The 19,337-nt window shown below is 40.5% G+C and overlaps 1 protein-coding gene across 4 annotated transcripts; it reads right to left on the bottom strand.

Annotated features, from left to right (window-relative positions):
- Positions 1-31: 31 nt before the first annotated feature.
- On the bottom strand, positions 32-18,962 carry tmc6b (transmembrane channel-like 6b). Of its 4 annotated transcripts, XM_084930568.1 has the most exons (23): positions 18,878-18,962; positions 17,778-17,852; positions 13,787-13,950; positions 11,988-12,439; positions 10,630-10,760; positions 10,299-10,460; positions 8,380-8,535; positions 8,171-8,279; positions 7,820-7,904; positions 5,662-5,919; positions 4,692-4,891; positions 4,467-4,611; positions 4,182-4,337; positions 3,677-3,849; positions 3,491-3,581; positions 3,289-3,386; positions 3,051-3,146; positions 2,881-2,956; positions 1,883-2,016; positions 1,124-1,300; positions 948-1,026; positions 736-822; positions 32-633 (listed from the first exon to the last, which is right to left on the bottom strand). In XM_084930568.1, the coding sequence occupies exons 4-23, from the start codon at positions 12,062-12,064 to the stop codon at positions 619-621; spliced, it is 2,505 nt and encodes an 834-aa protein (XP_084786694.1). In that variant the 5' UTR covers positions 12,065-12,439; positions 13,787-13,950; positions 17,778-17,852; positions 18,878-18,962; the 3' UTR covers positions 32-618. The 4 variants fall into 4 exon arrangements, with proteins under 4 accessions (XP_084786694.1, XP_084786697.1, XP_084786696.1 ...); XM_084930571.1 differs by lacking the exon at positions 11,988-12,439; XM_084930570.1 differs by lacking the exon at positions 17,778-17,852 and having other exon boundaries at positions 18,878-18,957.
- Positions 18,963-19,337: the final 375 nt, after the last annotated feature.

The following is a 19,337-nucleotide window of genomic DNA, read 5'->3' as shown; positions in this document are numbered from 1 at the left end:
ACGCACTAATAAAGACAAATACACGCTGAAATATGACAAAAAGATAATTTACTTACAAAACAGAACAGTGGCAGTTATCACCCAAGAAAAAAAAATAACATCATTTACAACATAAACACACTCACACTAACAAGTAATAAATCCACCTACAGCATACATACTAACACACAGTAGAATATCTTTCCAGTAATAATAAACTTTTGTTCACATTTGCTATAAAAGTGCTTCTAAAAAAAGGAAGGGCTAAAGATTTCTTGTTATGCTGCCCATTTTATTACACAAAGATTTACCTGTTTTATCTGCTTGTTTAGCTCTTCACTGTTCTCTTCTTTTCCTCTTATATCCCACCACTGTGACGCTGCCTTTTCTTAAACTCTTTATCAGTTTGTGCATCTTTAAAGTAAACCAGCAACATCACAAGTAACATTCACATAGATAAATAAACAGTCCCTTTTCCTTCTAACTACACACACTTCAACAATCTGCGTTTGGCAAAATGAAACATCTACTGCTGCATAGTGATTTTGAGTTCCTGGTTAGTATTCCAGTTTTATCCACACAGGTTTAAAATTTCTGTGCTTGGTGGACTGAGGTTTGTCTCTCGGAGAATCAGCTGCCTCAACATGTAGAGTCCTAAAAAAAGAAAGGAAATAACATGGAAGGTAAGAAAAAGGTTGGATGTGCAGTCTGGTGTTGTAGCATTAGAAATGTTGGTGGTTATAAAAGGTGACTGACTTGGCTTTTAAGACGTTTTCCAGCATCTTGTTTCTGCTTGTGGACAGACTGCAGCCGATTGATCAAGAACTTTTTATCTTCTCCCTCCTGAAGACATGCAGGAAAAAAGAAAAAGTACAAATACATTTCAGTGTATAACATCCTAGCACTGTGGTAAACTTGGACCGAAAAAAAACCCAAGATCTGTATTTGAACACTAGATGGTGCCTTACATTTTGTATCTGATCCTGGAGTAAACTGATGATCTTCCTTTGACCGTCCACCACCTGACTATGGAAGTAGATCACTATCCTGATCAACAGAAAATCACAAAACACTCAAGTGTTTAAAAAGATAACACTGCTATCAGTGATATAGATCGTGTGTGTGTGTGTGTGTGTGCGCTCACAGAAAGATGCCTGCTCCCACAAACAAGAAAAATGGGTTTTCCACAAAATATGTGTGTGCCTTGGACAGCACGGACAGGCTGGGATTATCTTTTTCCAGTATTTCCATCCAGTGTTTTCCCGCCTTAAACATTGTCTCAAGCTTACGAAACGGACCACACGATGTAGACGGTGTGATGCTGAAGACACAGAAACAACAGATGTGTGAATGCCTCGAGCATTTGTGCATATTGTTGGAAAAAGTTTTTTGAAACTAACCCAGCCATGAATTTATAACCCTTCACTAAGGCTGAGCTCACACGTGTGTTTGTATCTATTATTCATCTCTTAGGGATACCGTCACATTACAGGGACCTGCCTCCCTCTTAGTGTCAAAAACATGATCTCCTCAAGGCTACCACTTAAATTCCAACGTTTCCATTGAGGTTTCCAGCCGTTGGACTGAGAACATTATCAGTTCTGGGTTACTCTCAGAGCTGAGAACCAATCTGTTCTTCAAAATCAAACCCATTCGCTCTTTGAAGAACAGTTTGACACAAAAAAGCTACTGTTTGCTTAATAAAGTGCTTCGCAGATTGTGCTGTGCTGCAGGTTGTTTTTTTTTAGGATTATTCTGCATTTGTGATTTCACTGGAATAGACAAGTGACCTGGTTTCATTCATGCAGCATTAATGTTGATGTGAACATGCCGGAGTTGCAGATGTAGTAGCTAGAGAAAAGGAGGGGGTTAAATCCTCTTTGAGCTGCCTGTTTGCGAGTACCTCCACATGGTATATGTGACACACACGGAGGCGCCGAGGAGGGAGGGGATGCAAAGGAGAGTGATGAAGATGGTGGTCATCTGGCTGGCTCTGTATGGCTTCCTGGGGGCCTGACAGTTCAACATCACACTGCTCTGTGGAATAAAGAAATAACACAAGAGCTGGGGTCAGAGGTCAATGCCTTCATAAGAAGTGTCAGAGGTTCAGGAGAAAGGTTGACAGTGAAGATGTGGCCCACTGAGCTCAGTGTCTACAGGCAAATTAAAGGTAAGACAGCAGAAGAAATACAATATTTTAAGGCTACATTGCTGCTTAATTAATCGAACAATGAGTCTACAGACATGTGAACACACGATTTAACCATTTTGTATAATAACTGGTGTGTGCAGATCCGTCCTGGATAGCTGCCTGCACACGGGTCCCACCTTCCACAGCTGCCCAGAGCCTGACTGGAGGAGGGCCCAAGCCAGCACCCCAATCAGGCTCCAGGCAGCTGGTTTATAACGAAAGTCAAAACGAAAGTCAAACTTAAGCTGTGCTTTCAAGTGAACAACGTGCCTTTGGCCTCATTCCAGTTTGCATCCAGATTTTAAGGTTTCCTGGTATTATGTCCTGTGCTACAGGATATTTATGTTATTTCTTGTAATGTTGAGGTCTGTAACATGCTTGTTTTGTTCCTCTGTATGACACACCTGCAAAACAGCAGGAGTTTTGGCGAGACAGTAATAATTCACTTCCCCAAACGCCACACTGCAAGTATTTTGAGACACTGGCAGGATGCTGCTTTTTCACCTTTGATGGTTAAGAGTCAGGCTTAACTATTAAACTTCTGTTGTAAGTTCCTTTTTGTTTTGTTTGGTTCTTTGTCACACCACCACCCTGTACCTCTAATTAGCTCTCACTAACTCTTTTGCAACAACAAACAAAAAACAGTTCCACCTTGAGCAAGTTTTTTCTGATTTTCTTTTTGAATGTCAGTGTCTCTTTTGTGCATTTACCATCTTTATGTAGAAGACCAGAAATAGTTTGAGAATCTGCACCGCAGGCAGGACTGGACTGAAGAGAACTCCCAACCTGAAGAAACACAAACATAATTCTCATCCATCAGAATGAAGAGCTTGTCGCAGCAGGACCACTTCACTGTGTGCATATCTAAAGAGATTTGTACCAGGCTAACGTCTGTCCATAGATGAGATCCAGAACGTTCCTGGCGATATCGAACACTGGTTTCCTCTTCCTTTTCAGCACCTTTTCAGAAAACAACCTGCCAAAGGCCAGAGGAGACATGAGATGAGTTAATGTAATAAAAGAACTTGACTAAAAGTACACAAAGAGATAAAAGTTTAATTACATTTAATGAGAGAAAAAAAAGACAAACCAAGAAAGAACTTGTTGAAGTGACCCACCTCCAAAGTAACTCGCCAAACAGCGTGTCCAGTAGAGTGAAGATGAAGTCCATGAGCAGGAAGCGATAAAGCTCCTGACCCACAAAATCCTCCCAGCACTGAGATAACAGACATAGTCAAAACAAACTTGTGATTAGAAACCCTTTATTCACACAGTTGTCTACTCTGGTAGCTTCAAAGTGTAATTTCTTGTTTATGTTACCGTCAGGCCAATGCTTTTGTATTCAGGAGCCACCCGACCCAGCCAGTGGAAGCAGAGAACTCCAAGCATGCTCGTCTTCAACATCAAATTCCTAGAAAACACAGAGAGAGACTGTTAACAACCAAATCCATCAGTTCTGTACTCTAACCTCTGACATTACTCAACCACATAATGCTCTGCTCGTACCGGCCAATGGCGACATATGCAAAAACAGAAGGTGACTCGTAGGTCTCCATCCAGCCGACGAGGTTGAACAGGGCAGGTAACAGCAGGTTAATGACAGAAACCACCGTAGGCAGAGACAACAATTTGGCCTCTTTCATCAAAGGGTCAAGATTACGATGGTTTTGCTGCAGGTCCTAAGCAGGAAGAAACAAGGTGTGGATAAGCTGTTCAGTTACATTACTGGAAAATATTGGTTTGATTGTGCAATATTTTGACTATAATCATAGATGTATATAAATTTGAAATGAATGAAATTGTAAGAAAAGTGGGAAATATAAGATGTATAAATAGATTAAATTCATTTTAGAAGCAGGAGGAGATATTTAGATGTTACTGTGATGCACCTAGTCACTAATCTGTGTGATATACAGGAAGTACATCCCGTGTTAACAAGCTCCCTGTTTAAAGAGACATATGGAACAAAGTCTTTATGACACACTGGAGAGGACAATCCATCCAGCCTCACCTTGTGGATAAACTCAGAGAAGTAGTAAACGCCAGCCATACAGCCAGTGGTGCTTGCTATGCAGATTGTCCATGCCACTCCATGAACCATCAGCCTACAGAACCTTTTGCAGAAAGTGCTCTTGGTATGCTTTTGAGTCAGCTCTGCCAGCAGCTCCTGGTGAGGGGGCAGGAGAAGGATGGTGTGAGGGAGAGATACAGACCACAATGAATGTTTCAGGTCAGCACATTCCTGCCAGTCAGCGTCTACAATGTGAACGAGCATTGTGTTTGTTTGCATGCTTACCTTGAGCTGTGTGCCGATATTTTCAGACATGATTTGAACAGACTTTTTCTTGATGACTTTAAAATCCCAGCAGCTGAAGGTCTTCATAGTCAAGATACTATTAGATTTGCTGATTCTGAAGCTCTGACCAAATGTTTTCGACATGCTGTTGGGAGATGACGTGTAAACAACAAAAAAGCAAGACTGATGTGGATACAGTTGTATGAGGTCTGTTTTTATCTGTACCTGTATACAAGGATGATGCATGTGATGAAGAATGCCATTCCAATGGTGAAAAAGTATGCGAGAGGCATGTTGTAAGAGAACTGCTGTGAGTCACTTGTCAATGTGGAGGCATTTTGTCCTCCCCCTTCATCCCTGGAGCGCCTAGGCAGTGTGTAGTTAGCGTAGTATCCATAGTACATAACGGTATGTGAGAAAGAGCCCTGAGACAAACACAAGAACAGAAACTTCTTTAGCTGTACTTTACAAGCAAGTACAGGCAAATATAAATAAACAAACACAGTGAAAGGTTAACAAATTGCATTGCTCCAACTTGGGAACAGGAACTGCCTGGAAAAATAATTTTTCGTCTTTGTCCTTATTATTACTACACTTCCTGTAAATAAGGGAACATATCAAATTCTTAAATGCTATTTGTTATGCTCATTTCCAAATCAAACAGCTAAAATTATGTTTGATTGTATTGTTTCTTTGTATAGTTCAGTGCAAAATTACCCTTATTTATCTTATACTAGGCCTTGGTGCAACTCCTCAGTTGATCGATCCATCTATCCATCCATCCACTTCCACTTCTTCTTTTCAGGGTCATGGGGGGGTGCTGGAGCCTATCCCAGTCTTAGGGCGAGAGGCAGGTTACACCCTGGACAGGTCGCCAGTCTGTCGCAGGGCTAACTCATAGACAGAGACAAACATTTGCGCTCACATTCACTCCCGCATTCACACCTATGGGCAATTTAGTGTTTCCAATTAACCTATCCCCACTAACTGCATGTCTTTGGACTGTGAGAGGAAGCCAGGGCGAACCCACGCAAAAACAGGGAGAACATGCAAACTCCGCACAGAAAGGCCTGGCCTGATGGTGGAATTGAACTCATTGACCAACTTGGACATCTGCTAAAACTTTGGCCATCTTTTGTATGAGCACTTCAAACAGTAAGTGATACTGCAACAGTCATTGCAGCAGACAACTTACTGCTCCAGTGAGGAGCTCCAGTCCAGAGAATGATGTCGTCTGTGTATCCCGGTCTGGAGGATGCACAGCCTGAGGCAGCACCAGGAACGCACCCGTAACCAGGAACAGGAAGACATTAAAAAAGACTAGGGTCTTGAGAAAGAGAAAGTACGAGAGGACTCCAGTCCCGAAACGCCCGCTCACTCTCTTGAGCAGCGTTTGCCACGGCTGGAGAGAGTGCAGGAAGGACAACCAGCTGTACCAGCTCTTTCTTGCAGCCTGGAAGGAGACAGTTTAAAAAAGTCAGGTGGAAAAAATAAATAAATCACTGTAGCAACACAAGACAAACTGGACATGTGTTTGTGGTTTTCTGAGACGCTGTGACTCATATAGAAAGTCATAAATGCTTGGGCAACAGAGCAATCACACTGGTAGGAACACCTACAGGAAATAATCACCCCAGCTGCAACATGAAAGTCAAAGGTTCCATTTTCATGTGACACATTTACAATAGCATGTCACACCCTTAGAGCACCTTGAATAAATCTTTAATATTAAATAATGTTTTATAGGATCTTAAAAGGATGAATTGTGAAGTTTTGATGGAGACAGATCTTGCAGTTGTTACATATAAAACCATGAAGACAGGTCGAACGCTCCCCCCCCCCCCCCCCCCCCCGCTGCTGACAATTAAAGCTGAGTTAACAACCTGTCCCTTACTACCATATAATGAATAAGCACTCTTACACATTGTAGCTATCATGCTACATTTACTACATAGCTAAAGTTTGAAAGGCTTGTGTCGTGACTCAAATGCTTCTTTGGTTCAGGTAGGGTTTACATTTTGTCAGTACCTTGGAATTTCTGTAGAAATGTTTTGCAAAGTAACAAGCTGCACATTGCACAATATCACACCTATACCCCCACACTCCTCTACACCTCAGGACCTTGGGTACATTTATCCACAGTGCATTTTATGAGTTTCACTTATGTTTCCATGTTATCACACCTCAGTGACCCTGACAAGAATAACCCAGCTGAAACTTAAAAAAAAAAAAAAAAAAAAAAGAGGAAGGAATGCAGAAGAGACACAGATATGCTCATATATGATTTTATGCTTTGAAATGTGGTTAGAGCAGAACTTAATTTTTTAATCTTGCACTAGCCAAGTACTGACAATTTACACAATCAATCACATATGGGAGATAAACATGACATGTGTTTGCTGACCAGCCCCTGAGCCTTGTGGGGTTCTTTCTTGCCAAGCATGTGGATTGCTCGTGTATTTGAGTTTCAAATTCTTAGTAAATACATTTAAGCTTAAGTTTTTCTTTAGGCATTTCCCATTGATTTCTTTATTGTTCTGGTATATTGTGAGTCTTAGTTGTGGTATTTTTGAGTCTTTGGTTTCTGTGTTTAGTTTAGAAATATTCTACGGTTGGGTTTTAGTTTTGTGTTACTTTGTGTTGTGGTTCAGGCTGATTATTATCAGTAGCCGTGGTCTATTCAGAGTGTTTTTGTTGTGACTTCCTTTGTCTTAGTTCCATGTTCATGCTTCAGTCCTTCTGTCTAAGTGTTAGTATTCATGTCCGTGTTAGTTTCATGTTTTGTTTTCAGTTTTATCTTGAATTTTATTCTGTGCTTCCTCTCTGCCATCCAATGACAAGCGAACTTTGTTCTTATTTTGGACTTGCTAACAGTAATGTTCATATGAGTGAAGGAACAGTACCTTATAAACACAAACACAGAAATCCAAGTACATGACAAAGAGGTTATACTCCAGAAACTGATTATTGATAAGACGCAGCAGGAGAACAAGATGCAACTGAAAACAATGATGGGAGCACAATGTGCAAACTGTGCACTTTGGGTCGTCATCTCTACAATTCTCAGCAGTTTGTAGGACAAACTTATCCCTCACAGCAAGATATTATTTGTCACATAAATACTGATTGTATTTGTTTTATACAAGTATTGACACTTTTTCCCTCTCAAAATAAAAAAAAGACATAAACGAGTTAAAGTGAGTTTTGAACTCAGTGTGGGCAAGCGTTTTTTTAATCTTTTTTCCCCTCACTATTAAAAATGCAAACATAGAAACACAACTATAACACAGTTTCTAGTTTCCTTGTATCTGTTAAGGAATTTAAAAATCACATAAATACAAAGGGTAACTTACAATGATGATGTAGTATTTAAGTTGACTGCAACAGGAAAGCTTCTTGTTGGAAAGTATCCGTTTTTCCTTCTGCATTACTAAATTCCTGTATACAAAAAACAACAAAGGATCATTTTCAGTGACATGATGTGAAAGAGTATTTACAGACCAGTAAATATAAACTTTGTAAATACTCTAATGATATCAAAGATTGTAGATCATTACATTTATTTGCAGTGTTTAAAATCCAGTATACAGTGAGAATAAGATGTGCAGCTAATGTCAGAAAGAGTAGAACTAAGCAGGCAGTCAGTTTATGTGGCTGCAAACATAAATAAAACACAAAAGAAGCGATGACTACGAGCAACATGCCTGATTTCTTTCTTCTCAGCGACACTCAGAGGCATTCCTCGAAGCATCCTCACCCGGTCGCTCACAGGCAGGTTCTGCAGGTTGTTCACCAGACGTTCCCTCTTACTCACTATAATAAACACAAGCGACATCATTTATATTACATCATTCTAATGCAGTATAATTTAATCAGAGTAAACAGTGCACATCACTCGTCTGACAGCCTCCACCTTCTGCATCTGTAGTGTCCCCCTCCATGCCGTAGCTTCGTATGGACGGTCTAGAGGAGGGAGAGAAGTCACGGATGGATGGTCTTGTCTGCCGGCGTCTCCTAAGCTTCAAGGTCTTGTTGCAGTACTGAGAGATGATGGCTCCCCTGTTGCGGCCTGCAGAAATGGGATCAACAACAATTATTTCCTCGAAGGAGTTTCATGAAACCAGAGAGCTCTTCCAACTGCTTGTTTCACCCAAACAAGAAGTTGGGTGAAAGAAGAAGTACATTAAGAAGCACCGTTTGATGCAGAGAAACTGCTAAAGCTTTAAATCTTGCAGACTTCTTGTAAACTTTGTGGCAAGCTAACAGAAGCCACCTCGTCTCTTTCTAGCAGCTACTTCCCTGCAGCCTGTGTAGTAAATCTAAAGGGAGACAAAGCATTTACTGCACTACATTTATTTTATAGCTGTAGCTACTCTTTATATAAAATATAAATAAATTATGTTACATTCTTAGAGATTATGCTAGCAGGTTTACAAAAAAAATATACTTTTTTGGGTGGCTTGTCGTGTATTAAAAGTCTGGTATATAGTCTAAGTCTATATAATCTCCCAGTTGTGTTTCACATGCTTAAAATATTGCACCATGTTGCAAAGAAATAAAGCAATCTTCATTGCCACCCTGTTTCTCCTGAACTGCCACAGACAGGAAGGTGATAAACGAAATGCTTCCTGCTGAAACACATCAACACCATGTTACGTACCTGCTACACCAGTACCTCATTTTACTGGTCAGCACTGCCCTGTCCACTACAGTGGTATACTGAGCACTTATTTAGCAAGTTACTTTAGAATATACCATACTGAATTTATTAAGTTACTTTCTAGGGCCACCTAATTATTTTACACTCAGCATAACATTAAATAACATTCATTTATTTTAAGTTATTTTTTTAAATCATTTTATTTTTTAAGCTATTCCAACAAACAAACAAACACCCAAAACAAACAGACAAGCAAAAGAACAAAAACAAACAAACAAACCCCAAAACAAAACAAACAAACAAACAAACAAACAAACACCCCCCCCCCCCAAAAAAAAAAAAAAAGAGAAAAAAAAAGGCTTTGTTAATGTTTCGGCCATTGGAAAACTTTTGGGAAAGATAAAGACGATCTTATCCATTTTTTTTTTAAATTTAAATATTTTTTAATTTTAAAAAAAAAAAAAAAAAAAAAAAAAAAAAAAAAAGGATAAGAAAGCTCTTTGAACAAGACCAACTTTCAGACAGTACTTTGTGTTTCAGGTCTGTATATTTCTCAGAAACTACGGCGAACATGCTTCTAGAACACTTTGCATTACGGATTTTGACTGGATTTCAACATAAACCAAACTGTGGTAACAATTCTCATTTCTCATTCTGTGGTAACTGTTTGAGAAGTCTGATATTTTTCAATAATGTAAAAACAAAAGGAAAACAGCATATAGACTGTGTGAGACTGTTTATGATTTAAGTTAGTTGTCAGAAAACAGTTTTTAAAGAGTAAAAGAAACGTGAAAATGTTCTGACTTAGAGCTCTGCAGCTGTTACATAGTTTTAAATCTGACTAAGCCAACACACTATTAGTGATTAGTGCTGGATGGATTGCACTGCATGCCCGACATGATTCAAGTGAACAGTCACCACACTGAATCAGCATGTGTCAGAAATCCTAGAGAGGAGTGTCAAAATTATATTAAAACACATGTTGGACACACACAAAGTAATCCAGATGAGTGTGCTCATAAGGTTTTAAAGCAAACTGATTTATTTATTTCTATGCATAATGCTCTCCTCGTGATTAATAGTCAAAGGAGCTTGCAAAGAAACTACGATGACCTGGATGACTGAGAACCTTCACAGACTCATGATTAATAGTTGCTTGTTGCAGGACTCACCAATGGTGCGACTGGGCATGGAGGACAGGATTTTCAAGGTGTCCGAGGACCAGCCTTCACCTTGGATGGGGTCCATTTCTCTTTCACCGCCATCACATTCCAAATCACTTGCCCCCTGCCTCCTTCTATGCTCATGTTCAGGGCCACTCAATGGCATATTGTCTGAGGATAGAAAAACAAATAAACAGAAAATGATGCCTTTGCAATTCAACGCAGCATTGAAAGGTGTTACAAGTGGTAAAGACATTTTAGGCATGAAGAAAGAAAATATATATTTTTTATATAAATGAAAAATAAGAGTTCATCACATGCAAACAGTCTTTCTTTTTACCTCGACTCTCCTCATCCAAATCACTCTGCAGCTGCTGCAGCTCCAAGGCACTGGATGCTGCTCCATTGTCACTGTGTTCTGCAATTAACTGCTGAAATGAATCGTGAACACCTTCCTCATCTGCCGGGCTCCTGACAGAGAGACGCACAGGCTTGAGGACCGATAAAAAAGGAAATAGGGTGGTACAGACTAGGCTAGATTCAAAGGCTTCAAAGTGCTCTGAGGGCCAGTGACCACTGAGTAACCTACAGATAAAACACTTTCTGACTTAGTCATCAGTGGCCCCGGTGGGAGTGGGAGGCTGCGAGCCTCTTCCTGCACCATCTATATCACATTTGGGCAAAACAAACAAACAAACAAACAAACAAACAAACAAAAAAGCGCAATACACAGTCCAGTGTAAAAGTCTCAAGTCATCTTTCATTTTTGCTTCCAAGGAGCCAAAGTTTGCTTATTGTTTTTTTTAAGTTGTCTTGCGTAATAGTTCTCCTGAAGGTCTTTCAAAAATGCCAAAAATTACCTACAAAGTGATTCCCAAAGAGCTACAAGCCAGAAACTTTGCATAGAAATTACAGGACAAAAGAAGTGCCAGGAATTTACAAAAAAAAACCCAAACAAACAAAAAAGACCTGCCACGGGACATGATTGATGCATCTGCTTCTTTAACTGTACTATCTACTGTTCAAAACTTCATCAGAAATGATCTCATTGGAAGGGTGTTGAGCTGTTCTTAAGTAAAGGAAACAGGGGATGGTATGCCAGATTACACAGGAACTGAAATGAAAGTCAGCGACACCATGTCTTATGGAGCAATGAATCCAAATTAGACATGTACAGAGGTCAGGAGAGAGGTTCAACAGCGAGTATGAAACACACAGAGGAGGATATGTCGGGCACTAGTCTGTGTCTGGGGAAACTTTTCATACACAAAATGTTTCATAGATGGTAAAAAAGAAATGTCATGGGGGGCTGGGAGGAGGTGCTGGCCGTCAGACTGGGGTCTGGGATGCGGGGCCTCCCTGCTACTGCAGATAAGGAGGTAGTCCGCTTGCCTCCACCCCAGAGAGAAGGGTTACATCTCCTGGGTCTAGGTGCGGCTTGCCCCTCTGAGGGCGGGGGTACCTGGACCTGGGATATAGAGTATGCTTGGGGAGTGCGACTGTCTGTGCAGTGTCTATTTGTGTCTGTCTACACATTGGGTGAGTGCCGAGTATTTGGTTGTGCATATGGGGTGGGAATGCACGTTTGTGTCCGCGTGTGCCTGTTCGTCTGTGTCTATATGTCAGGTTGGGTCTTAGACTCAACCTCTCTGGGTACATCTCAGGCCCTCTAAAGTACGGAGGCCTATCTCCCCTCACCACACTCCCTGCCGGTGGCTGATGCCCTCAGACGTTGGTGTGTTGGTGGTCCTTGTCGTCTGGGGCTGGGCGCTCATGCATGTACCGGCTCACTCCTGGTGGCCGATTGGCGGGGCCGGGCGCCTGTGGCCCGGCTGGGCTCCTTCCGGGGGGTGGGATGCCCTCAGGCCTCTGGCCTCTGGGCCTGAAGCTCGGTCCTCTCTGGCACAGCTGGCTGCCGGCAGAGCCCGCGGGCACGCCACTGCAACCCCCTCTGGTCTCTGCTCCGTAGCTGCGGGGTGATCTCTCCTTTGGGGCTCTACTCAGCTCTTCCCAGGAGGGTGGCACGGTTCCCCCCCTTTGGTGGTCCTCCTCGGGTCCTTGTACTCTGGGGCCTCTGGATATCTGGGGCCTGGATCTCCTCCATACCTGCTTCATACCCTGGTGGACGGGGCTATGGCTCCCCACACTCCCTAGCAGATCGTTACATGGAGAAACCTTTGGAATACAAGCATGCTGATCCACACAGGTATGCACACAGGTGTACACACGGGTGTTCACAGACGCGGACTACACCTTTCTTGGCTGCTGCCTTAAAGCACATTGTGCGCTGTCTATCTTGCGTGCTGCACAATATCGTTTATTATTTAGTATCTACTGTTATCTACTGCTAGCTAGTTTATTGTGATGGTGCTGTTTTGTTTTTTTTTTATTATGTTGCTCTTTGTTGTTTGCTTTCTCTTCTGTTTTTTTTCTCCATACAGGTGATCCAGGTGTTTTGTTTTGTTTTTCTTTCTTCCCCCCCTTCTCACCGTCTCTTCTCCCCTTTGGTTTTCTTTCTCTCCCTCTTTCTTTCATTCTTTCTCCCTGTCCTATCCCCCAGTCATGTCTGTCCCGTTTGTAGCAACCGAAAATAAAATAAATTCATAATTATAATAAAGGTCAATCAAATGGACCAATATGGCAAGGCCATGATGATCCACTTGGTAAAATAAATCCACTTGGCATCTTTCTTGGCCTTAAGACAACAATTCTGATGGCTAAAGATCCAAACGGGACACAAAAAAAGAAAAAAAAAGAAAAAAAAAGAAATGTCAGACAAATATGACAATTCACACTCACGAATGTGACCATGTTGTTCATATTTTATCCGTTTCCATTTACTCATGCAGCCATGCATTAAATAATAAAAGTTAATGCGTGCATTACGTTGACTGTGTGCCAGACTGACACAAAGTTTAAACATTTTCTAACAAGGTTCTTGGTTTTGGCTTATTGTAACACCATTTTGACCAAAATGTATTAGCTTTAACATATTTCAGCACCATGTCCTGTTTCTAACTAGTTGCTGTGGGCTGTGGTTCCTTGCCTTGTATCCCAGTCAGTCAGGCCCTCTTAGAAAAGAAAAAAAAAAGTTGCCTACTCCTGATTTAGATACTGTATGCCTAAGCCAGCTGGAGAGACCGTTTGTCTTTTTAGAAGGACAAACAGCAAGTTCGCTTCACTTTGACTTCTACACAGGAATTAAAAGAAGCAAGCATGCAAACAGTCATGATCTGTTCAACCAAACAGAAACAAGGACAATAAAGTGGAGCTCAGCAGCTGGTCGCATTGTTAAAAAAAAGAAAAGGATAGGAAAAAAAAAACGGACAAAAACTCTGCACCAGAGTACAGTCTGATCTGCCTTCCCATTTAAGCCCTCCCTCCCGCTCTCACGGCCTTCACGCTAAGAAAAAAAATATCGACAAAATCAAAATGAAGAGTGTGAAAACAAAACAAGAGTAACATGAAGTGACACAGAGCCCTACAGTGACACTTACTCCAGTCCAGCTTCCATAAGCGGGTGGCTCAGGTCAAAGTTAACATTTCGGGACATTTTCCTTCTCTGCCGACAGTCTCGATGTATCCAGCTGTAATTCTCAGGTTCACACCCGCGCCTGCTCAGACCTGCATTCTACTTCCACCATGGTGTTTGATCTTCTACCTGGGAGGAGGGGGGGGAGGATTAGAAGGTGGGGCGTTAGTGTTAGAGATAAAGGGGAAGAAAATGCCAGCGCACTTGCTTGGAATTTGATTGCCCTGGTCTTGTTGCTGCTTGCTCTGAAAGGTTATTAAATTTACAGGTGTGCTTAAGTGTAAATGTGTATGAAGTGCCACTGCACTGTCAACATTCCCTGGCCTTTACAGAGAGAATAAAGTGACCTGCATGATGCATCAGGTAGACTTGCTGTGAGGAACTGTGTCACTTTGTCTACAATTCTGAGAGCTCCACTGTGGTGCGGTTCATAATAAGGCCTGTGGCCAGAGTCAGATGGCACTGTGTCACCAGTGACATGAATATTTATGAATGACACATGAACAGAGACAGACTAACACATTGTATGATTTTTCCTATCAGATCGTGTCATATAAGAGATTTTGAGGAAGCATGCTCGATGGCTTGTTTGCCATTTAAATGGAACATTGTTCACTTGATTTTCTACTTTTATTTCTGGACAACTGCTTCATACGGTAATCTAACCTTGGAGCAGCTATAAATTCTGCTCTTTGGACATGATAGCTGACTGTAAAAACAAACTCCACCTACTTCAAAGCTAGGCACTACACATCTGGGAAGATAAAATGTGATATTAAACTAAAAAAATAAAATAAAATTAAAACATTTGGCTTTTGGTAACAGTGACTGACAATTTACAATCTAAATTTGGTCAATAATTAATGATTTTTCCTCATTCTTATTATAAAGGTAACTTTCTCTTGACATTTAATGCTTAATGTGTCATTTTAGAAGATTTTCTGATTAATAATTTGCCAAGAAAGTCCCTGATTAACCCTTCTCTATCCATTATTATAACTGATCTAAATTATATCTAAGCTTTATTAATAACACTTACAGAAAATTAAATGTAGGATAATAAAAAAAATAGAAACACCTCTCCACAATGTCTTCATATTTTACATATTTATGGTTGTGGTAAAAAAACAAAACAGCAAACCCATACATGTTGGTGTTTGTTTTGTCAGTTTGTCTCTGGCTGACAGCTTTTTATTACATACTTGTCACTTTTGGAGCATAATCTGTCCTTATTCTTTAATTATTTCCCTCAAATGAGGTCCAGTGGTTTGAGGGATGCTTGCAGTGCACCTATTACTTCTTTCATGTTAAAGAAAGATTGGGTGATATAGAAAATTGTGTTTGTGGTTCATCTCTCACAATATCTGTGTTACAATACTTAAAAAGCACTTTGAGTGGTCAGAGAAGTGCTACTGGATGTCTATTTACTAAATGATTTAAAAGCCATTATAAAAGCTTGACTGTATCTCAATTATTAATGGAGATAAGAAATTACAATATGGATTTTAGAGCCAACTTAAAAAGAACAACAAAAAAAACCCCAACGGCACAGTAAATGGTAAGATTGTTCAGACTCATCTCAACCTTATGGGTTTAATTATCAGATTCTCCAACAACAGACAACTGGTCTGACAACATAACAGAGGCCATCTGTGAAAACAATTTCAACTCCATCAAACATTAGATCCACTTCCTGTTTACATGCTCCCACACTAGAAACATTACCTCAACAGTGCTCATGATAAGCAAATATAAAAAACAGCTGAGCTGGAGCTGGTTTGCTAAGACTATAATGCTCTAGTATGATACATATGAGTATTTCCTTTGCATGTCTCTGTGGAGATCAGTTAGCAGATAATGCAAAGCTTATCATTCAATAAGCTATCAAAACCCACACACTCATATAAGAGGAAACTTAGGTTCCAATCATTCTCAGAAATCCCCACAAACTAATCTATTGCTCAACCACCAGAGAGATCATTCTCTACCAAGCTCTTACCCTTGTCACATACAACCCAGAAAATCAGTCATGTGCCACACTTTTTAATCCGGTGATATCCGGTCATGTAAATAAATGGCCTTCAATATTGTTTGTTCTTCAGGGAAACTTGATGAGCCAGTATAGTGCTAACAGGGACACACACACACACACACACACACATTATAAATGGCTGTCCTGACCCAGATCACTGCAGTAAGAACATCAGGAATTACTACACTGGATGCACGCTCTACTTGGTGAGCTTCAGGGGCACCGCCATCCTTTACGGCTGCCACATTGGTTTTTGTCATGAGCTTCATGAGCTGAGTTACGTCACCACAGCCCTGTCACCGGTACGGTTTCCTAATGCAAACAGCATTTTTCCAGTCCTCTTACTTTGTTCCCCCCCCCCCATTTCCCCAGTCCCCCCCTTTTTTAGTATTTTTTTTCCTCTGATCATTTTCAACTCTTTCAACAATTCCAGCATATTTAGCCAGAGCAAATCTGCAGTGACACAGCAGATAAATATCAGCCACTGAAATCAGTACATATCATCTTATTTTCCTAATATGACGTATATAAATATACATCATACGACTTCTTAACTTTTGACACAGATAACCAGAATATATGAAATGAAACTAACATGAAACAAACATGATGCTACTGCATTAATGGTATGCATCTTTAAGTAAAATTCAATATTGATCATTTTTCATTGTTATTAATAACAATGAAAACTTTGGGGTGTATCCTTTCTTCAGCTTCTGATGTCAGGCATGGCAGAAAACAGGTGGAAACCACTGGTTTAATGTGATTGCCACTTTGAAACTGTACTGCTGGGCCAGCAACAAACAAAGGGTGCTTAGTTTAATCATTCCACGTGAATGATGATCCACAAACATAAAAGACAAGACCTGGATTGCTGGTTCTCTTGGTTTTTGTTCTGTGTGAACATATGCAGCATGGAAAGAGTTGGGAGGAGCTCTGCATATCAGTCCAGTCACCAACTAAATGACTCCATGGCTGAGAAATGCCAAATTACCAATTGTTTAATTTTTTTTTTTTACTGCGCTTGCTCTTTTCAGGCTCTGTTAGGACAATCTACTGCACACATATGGTTTCCCTCCCTTTCAAACATACTTTTCCGATTACCAAATTGTTTCCAGGATCATGTTTTTCCACCCATTTCTTTCCATATGCATTTCACGTGCATTGCTTGTTATGCAACTAATATTTCTATCTCAAATTTTCACTTCTGCAGGGCAAACAAGCAAACAAAGCAGGGTCATACAACACTGCTCAGCTTGAGTCACTCTCTGCATTTTGTCAAACTGTTTCTCCTATTTCAATGTCTAAGTGCAACTAATATTAAGGCAGTCCTCTGAGAGCGTACAGTCAGTGCAGGATACCGTGGGAATGGGTCAAACAGAGAGCCAGGCAGGGAGGTCAAAGTTGATCTTAAAGACAGCCAAACAAAATAAGCCAGAGAAAAATGCACAAAAGGAGTTTGATGTAGGGTTGCTTGAGTATAGTACAAATGTTTTGGTCAATATGAACAATCATTCATGCAGATTGAAATGCAACTGTAATTGAACTGAATACAAAGGCACAAGTAAAAGCTGAGGAGAGGGAATTTGGTTTTTTTGGAGTAACGAAAGCAAAGCAGGAAGGGCTAAAAGACAAAACTAGGGTCTTTTACAAAGCTCAAAAAGTAGCACGAACATTTGGACAGATCCAACTGGAGGGCCATGAAGAGGAGTTTAACCAAGTCACAATGAAGACACCACACTCCAAAAATCAACACACTGTATGATATCATAAAATGGTCTGATAGTATACAAAAAGGAATTTCTCCACCCTTCCAGCTTTCAAAAACTGAGAAGTGAGTACTGAGAAAAACCAACAAGAGGCAGCAGCAAAGCCCAAAGCTGCAGTTAACATGGCAGCAAAACAAAGACTTGGATTACAATACCTCAAAGTTTGAGTGAAGCCTCGTGAAAGGGTGGAGAGAAAGAGAGGTAGATTTTCTTGCAGCAACTCTGCTTAACTGTAAAGGAAATAAAGGTTGGGCGAATGGGCATATGTTGAGCAATAAAAACTGTAAAGATCATACCGTAATAGACAATAATGCAAATGTGCATGCAATTAACAAAGCCAGGCATGCACGCACGTACACACACACAGCAGCCACACTGTTATTCAGGCCCACAATAGTCTCTTTAATTCAGAACAGAGGACTCTAAATGATAGGTTTACTCCTGGCTACATCACAGAAACTGCAAACTACAACACAGATTTAAATGAATGCCAGTAGTGCACCTATTACTTCTTCCTTGTTAAAGAAAGATTGGGAGATATAGAAAAAATATGTTTGTGCATCATCTCTCACAGTATCTATGTCTGAATACTTAAAAAGCACTTTGGGTGGCCAAAGAAGTGCAATGTACTTGGAGGTCTATTTACTTAATTATTAAAAAGCTAGTATAAAAGCTTGATCTTAATTATGAATGGAGATAAGAAATTATGGTGAGGATTTTAGATCCAACTTTTTTTTTTTAAACAGCACAGTAAATGGTAAACTTGCTCCTACTCATCCCAACCTTGTGCGATCAATTATCAGCTTCTCGACAAACAGACAAGTGGTCTGACAACATAGCAGCGCTATCTGTGAGAACATTTTAAGCTCCAAACTGCAAACTGAAACACAGATCAACCTTTTAATCTGAACGTATCTGCCAATTTGGGAAAACGGAGACCGTTGAAAAAAAATCTGCCGTAACACAACACACAACAAAATGCTTATTCAGAGATTCGACGCTGTAATTACATCCGCAGGCTTTTCTGCTGAACACAGCTTACAGAAACAAAAAGAGCAGAGTCACAGAGCCCTTTAAAAACACCAACTTCTCTCTTTGCCGTCGGTTAGCTTAAACTCTAACAAGAGGCGGTCGACAAGTTGCCAAAGACTGAAGTTGAACTTTAACCAAGTTGAATAGAAATTACAAACAGGAGCAAATGAAAATAAACAGCAGCTAAACTCTCAAAAAAGAGTCACCAAACGTATTCACTCACCTACTCAGAATCGTAACAAACCCGCTTATCTTTAGTAACCGACCGCTGTCAGTCATAACACTCGGCACACTAAACTAGACGGCGGGGACAAACCATTAAAGGATGCTGGGGTTCTACTTTAACATAAAAACTAGTAAAATTATAAAATATAAATTACTTCACTCGTCGAAAAACTAAGCTAATACTTTATTGTGTGATATGATTTCCAAACAATTTAACATACTCATCTGTAAGACCCGTAACTGATAACAACGTAATGTAAATTTGACCCCCCACAGAGTTGGCACTCTTGGTTCAGTCCTATTCGCAATTTTACAGGGTTTTTTTTCAGTGGGGCAGGGCTGGGCACCAAGAACATCCTAGTAGATGTGGTTGGAGAGAATGAGGTCGTGTATGATGGGGAAATAAAGACAGTGAAGAAAACTGGCGCACAAACGCCCAAATGCACATGCATTGAATG

This window comes from Perissodus microlepis, chromosome 6 (assembly GCF_051167445.1).
Source record: "Perissodus microlepis isolate ML-2025 ecotype Zambia chromosome 6, ASM5116744v1, whole genome shotgun sequence".
Taxonomy (NCBI): Eukaryota; Metazoa; Chordata; class Actinopteri; order Cichliformes; family Cichlidae; genus Perissodus; species Perissodus microlepis.
Note: the sequence above shows the minus strand (reverse complement) of the source record. Positions and strands in the feature narration are given on the sequence as shown.